At 42.6% G+C, this 4,717-nt stretch overlaps 1 protein-coding gene across 1 annotated transcript; it reads right to left on the reverse strand.

Moving 5' to 3' along the window:
- Positions 1 to 5: 5 nt before the first annotated feature.
- LOC132008956 (protocadherin gamma-A4-like) lies at positions 6 to 1,994 on the reverse strand (the record flags this gene model as incomplete). Its single annotated transcript, XM_059387420.1, has 1 exon — positions 6 to 1,994. A coding segment is annotated over exon 1 (1,797 nt), but the record flags the coding sequence as incomplete, so codon positions are not given.
- Between the last annotated feature and the right edge of the window lie 2,723 nt (positions 1,995 to 4,717).

Genomic DNA, 4,717 nt, shown 5'->3' on the forward strand with positions numbered 1-4,717 from the left:
TTCTGGCCAGAGTCTCTGTCCACTGCCACCACCTTGGTGACCAGGTATTCGGGCTCCGCGGATCGGGGCGCCAGCTCCACACCTGTGGAACCGTCAGTGGGGAGAGAGGGGTACAGGATTTCAGGGGCATTGTCATTCTGGTCCACAATGAAAATATGCAAGGACACATTGCTGCTGAGTGGAGGGTTCCCACTGTCGCTCGCTCTCACCAATAGTTGCAGGTCTCTAACCTGCTCAAAGTCGAAGGAGCACAGTGCATACAGGACACCAGTATCAGAGTTGATGGAAACAAAGGAAGACAGAGACAGCCCATGGAGTGTGTCTTCAGCCAAGGAGTATGTGACTCTGGCATTCTCAATGCTGTCAGGGTCTTGGGCAGACATGGATAAAATGGAGGCTCCTCGGGGGTTGTTTTCAGGAATGTAGGCAGAGTAGGAAGCATGAGGGAAAGCAGGTGGGTTGTCATTGATGTCTGCCACCTGCAGTGAGATGTGAGTTTCTGTAGAAAGTGGTGGCATTCCATGATCAGTGGCAGTTACCGTGATATTATATTCTGAAACTTCTTCTCTATCCAGTGTTCTGCATGTCAATAGCCGATGATAATTTCCATAGGTCTTTTCAAGTGTGAATGGCAGATTATCCAGAATAGAACATGTGACAAAGCCATTCTCTCCTGAATCACTATCGTGCACATTGAAAAGTGCAATTACTGTACCTGGCGGAGAAGTTTCTTGGACAGAGTTGGCGAGAGATGTAACAGTGACTTCTGGAGCATTGTCATTTACATCCAAAACTGTCACCAGTACCTTACTTCTGGCTCGGAGACCAGGTCTATCATGGGCTTCTACATCTATATCATAGAATCCAGAGTCTTCATAATCTAGATCCCCCAATACTGTTATGTCCCCAGTCAAAGAATTCAACTGGAATAGTTGGGACATTTTATCTCTCACTTTACGGAAAGAATAGGTTACTTCTCCATTGGCTCCTTCATCTGGATCAGTGGCTTTTACAGTGAGTAGCCGGTAGCCCACTGGCACGTTCTCTGGAACCTTCACGTGGTATTCTGGCTGAGTGAATACGGGAGCATTGTCGTTGGTATCCACAAGCGTTACATGAATCTTGACAGTACCAGAGTGAGCCAGGTTACCCCCGTCAAAGGCGGTGAGAAGGAGGTGGTGAACCGCCTCCTCTTCTCTGTCTAGAGCAAGCTCCAGCACCAGCTCAGGGTACTTAATGCCGTCCGCTCCACTTTGCACGTCTAGGGAGAAGTGAACATTGGAGCTGAGCTGGTAACCCTGCAGGGAGTTTACCCCAATATCTGGATCAAAAGCTTCAGGAAGAGGAAATCTTGTCCCAGGACTTTCATTTTCAGCAACTTTTATTTCCCTTTGCTCTGTCCCAAAGTTGGGCGTGTTATCATTAACATCGATGATCTCCACTTCTACTCCAAAAATCTTTACTTTGTCCTCCAGAAGAATCTCCAGGCTTACTACACACTTTGGAGATCTATCACACAGCTCTTCCCGGTCTATCTTACCTGCGGTGACCAAGCTGCCGGTTCGCGGGTTCAGAGCAAAGAGCTGTGTCTTACCTCTGGAGATGATGCGGACTCCGCGCTCTGACAGTTCCAGAGGCTCCAGTCCCAGGTCCTTGGCGATACTGCCCACGTAAGAGCCTTCCTCCAACTCCTCAGGCACTGAGTAGCGGATCTGTTCGGCCTGGATTTTCCACAGGGCCCCCAGAAGAACGCAGATCCCGACCAGCCGGCTGCATTTGGGGCGATAAGGAGGAGCCGCCATTACCGCCCCTCCTCAGAGCAGCTTCCGCTTGGGCGTTTCCTCAGTGGAGACCGGAGAAGCCCCAGGATCTTCAAGGTCCAAGATTTTGTGCTTTCACCGTTGAACGTTGGAGTTCGGGGGTCCAGTCTTTAGCTTTCCTTAAGCCGCAGGGCTAATGCTTTGTGATGCAAAGATCTTTTGGTTTGGATTAAATTCCTGGTTATCTGTTTCCCCTGGTTGGTGAACAGCGACACTCAGAGTCCTAACCTGTTACTACAACCTATTCTTGGTGAAGAAAAGCACTACCTGTTTATACCATTTCTTTCCCATAACCTATTTGTCCCCCCAAAAGTAAAATTCAAGCTCCTGTTGTTGGTTTTTTTTTTGCAATGAAAATCCAGGCACGATCCAAAGCTTACTGTACAATAAATCTTCCAAACCAATTTATTTATTTTCAAATAAAATATGGTGATTTTTCTAAGAATTTTTTCTCTTTTAAAACTTTTTAAGTTTTTCCATTATTTTTGTTCCTAGTCCATTTTCAGTGCAGTGCATTGTGTGAGGGACACATTTATCCTTCCCAGAAGCAAGGATGAACTTGAAGAATGAAAGAATAGGTGAAAAAACAGTGTCAGGTCAGGGAGGTTGGAGGTCTGAGATCTAGGACTCTAGGTCCTTACCTATGCAGAAACAAGTTTCCTCACATGAGTTGACCCTTTAGAATCTGGGACAACTTTTCAATTCTCTTGTAAGAAAATATCTACTTTTCAAGAGCTAGTCTTTCTCCTGTGCAAATGAACTTAGCAAATATGATAATGATTTGGGGAAGCTAATTTGTTCAATAATTTTGTATACAAAAGATTTTAGGTCACAGGCTATGTTTGTGATTATTATGTTCACAATGTATTCTCAAACTTTAGAACAGCATCTTTCATAGAGTAGATACTCAAACAGTTTTTCAGTGTTTAATGAGTGCATTACTAATATAACTGCAAAGCCCTAAATCAATGGGTAAGTAACTCTGATATTAAAAATAAATAATAAAGAAGACAGAAGAGTTAAACTGAAGCTTTGTCTGTAAAAAGGAGACAATATTCAGTATCTTTTCATATAAGGACAATCCTGAATTTATTATTTTATTATCATTTATTAGTTTACTTTAGGTGTGATTTTAGAAAGAACAACTAAAAGGAAAATTTTTAGTAGTTGTATATATATTATTACTGCATGTTTAAGATTTCTTACACATGAGTACTTTCAGTCCTTAACTAATCTTAGAAAATTTAATATAAAGCAGAAAGTAGCCAGTTCTTTAGATTACTCCTCACATAATAATTAGCTTCTAGAAGTTGCTTATAAATTTTAATCAGACAAGAAAGCCCAGTATTTATTCAGAATTGTAAAATCATCAGACTTTGGAGAGCAGAGGAAAAGGTAATTTTCACAATCCTCAAAGGAGTCACAAATTGCTGGGGACTGGGAGGTAAATGAGATGTTGTGAAAAAATTTGATTTGCTTCTCAGAAACCTATACTTTAAAAAAAGAAACATGGAAGAGGCTTTATATACAAAAAGTTTCAATACATTCCTTATTATTACAGTCAAAAAGTAGAAAGAGTATAAAAATTATTTCAGAATGGTTACAATTATTTGTTCAAAGATTTTATTTTTTGTAAATATTGTATTTATTTGACAGAGAGAGAGAGAGAGAGAGCACAAATAGATGGAGCAGTAGACAGGAGAGGGAGAAGCAGGTGCCCACCACCCAGCAGAGAGCTGGACACCATGCTCAATCCCAGGATTCTGGGATCATGACCTGAACAGAAGGCAGACGCTAAACCAACTGAGTCACCCAGGTGTCCCCAGAGATCTTATTTTTAAGCAATCTTCATACCCAACATGGGGTTCGAACCCACAACCTGGAGATCAAGACTCACATGCTCTACTGACTGAGCCAGCCAGATGCCCAGAAGGTTATTTTTGAATGAGATAATAGAATGCGAATAAAACTGACCCAAAGTTAGTGATCCAAATCAGTCTTTGCTACATGTGGTAAGCAAAGAAATGCTGAGACTTAATTCCTAAAGTCTTAATTAAAAATACATATTGCAGCAAAAAGATGAAAAAAACTATTATTTGATGAAGATGAACATTAACTTAAGCAGAAAGAACTGTCAGTAAATTCATAGAGAATAAAGCTTGAAGTGCTCCCTTTGGTAGCACCTATACTAAGAATAAAGCTTGATAAAAAATAGTATCACACATCAGCTAACACAGGCAGTGTTATTACTAAAGGTAGTGGCATCCAAGAACAAGCTCTCTTTAGCAATATATTCTGAACATACAAAATCGTCAACAGTACAAATTGAGAAGTTCTAATCAGCTAACTACCAAGACTACTGAGCAATCAAGACACCAATCTCCACCCATCCAATACACCTCTCCTATTACTAACATCACTAGGAAAATGAACAATAAAAATAATTATGCACGACTGAGAATAAACGCAGGTTTGCAGAAACTCACGTGAGGCGCAAAAGACGAGTCAGAAACGATTTGGGGGTCTTCACTGCTGACACATACATCCATAGAAGTATCGTCACAAAGGAGATCCCGAGAAGGAACCATGTCTGGTTTCAGGTTGGAAAAAGTAAACTCTGTCTTAGCTAATCGTGAGGCCACGCACAGATTGTAGGAATAAGGCAAAGTCCCTTCACTGTAACTGGGGAGAACTCCAGGTCCGGACTTGGAACTGAGATCCTGCGGAAAGCAGCTCCAGACAGCCCGGCTGGAGGAGCGGCGTAGGCGCAGAGCAACCGCCAGAATCACCGCGAGGAGGAACAGCACCGAGATCAAGGCCAAAGCCACCACCAGGTAAAACTGCAACTCAGCCTGGGGGTCAGAGGGCTCAGGGCGGTCGCTGACATCCGGCAGCAC

The sequence above is a fragment of the Mustela nigripes genome, unplaced genomic scaffold (genome assembly GCF_022355385.1).
Source record: "Mustela nigripes isolate SB6536 unplaced genomic scaffold, MUSNIG.SB6536 HiC_scaffold_2418, whole genome shotgun sequence".
In the NCBI taxonomy this organism is placed as follows: domain Eukaryota; kingdom Metazoa; phylum Chordata; class Mammalia; order Carnivora; family Mustelidae; genus Mustela; species Mustela nigripes.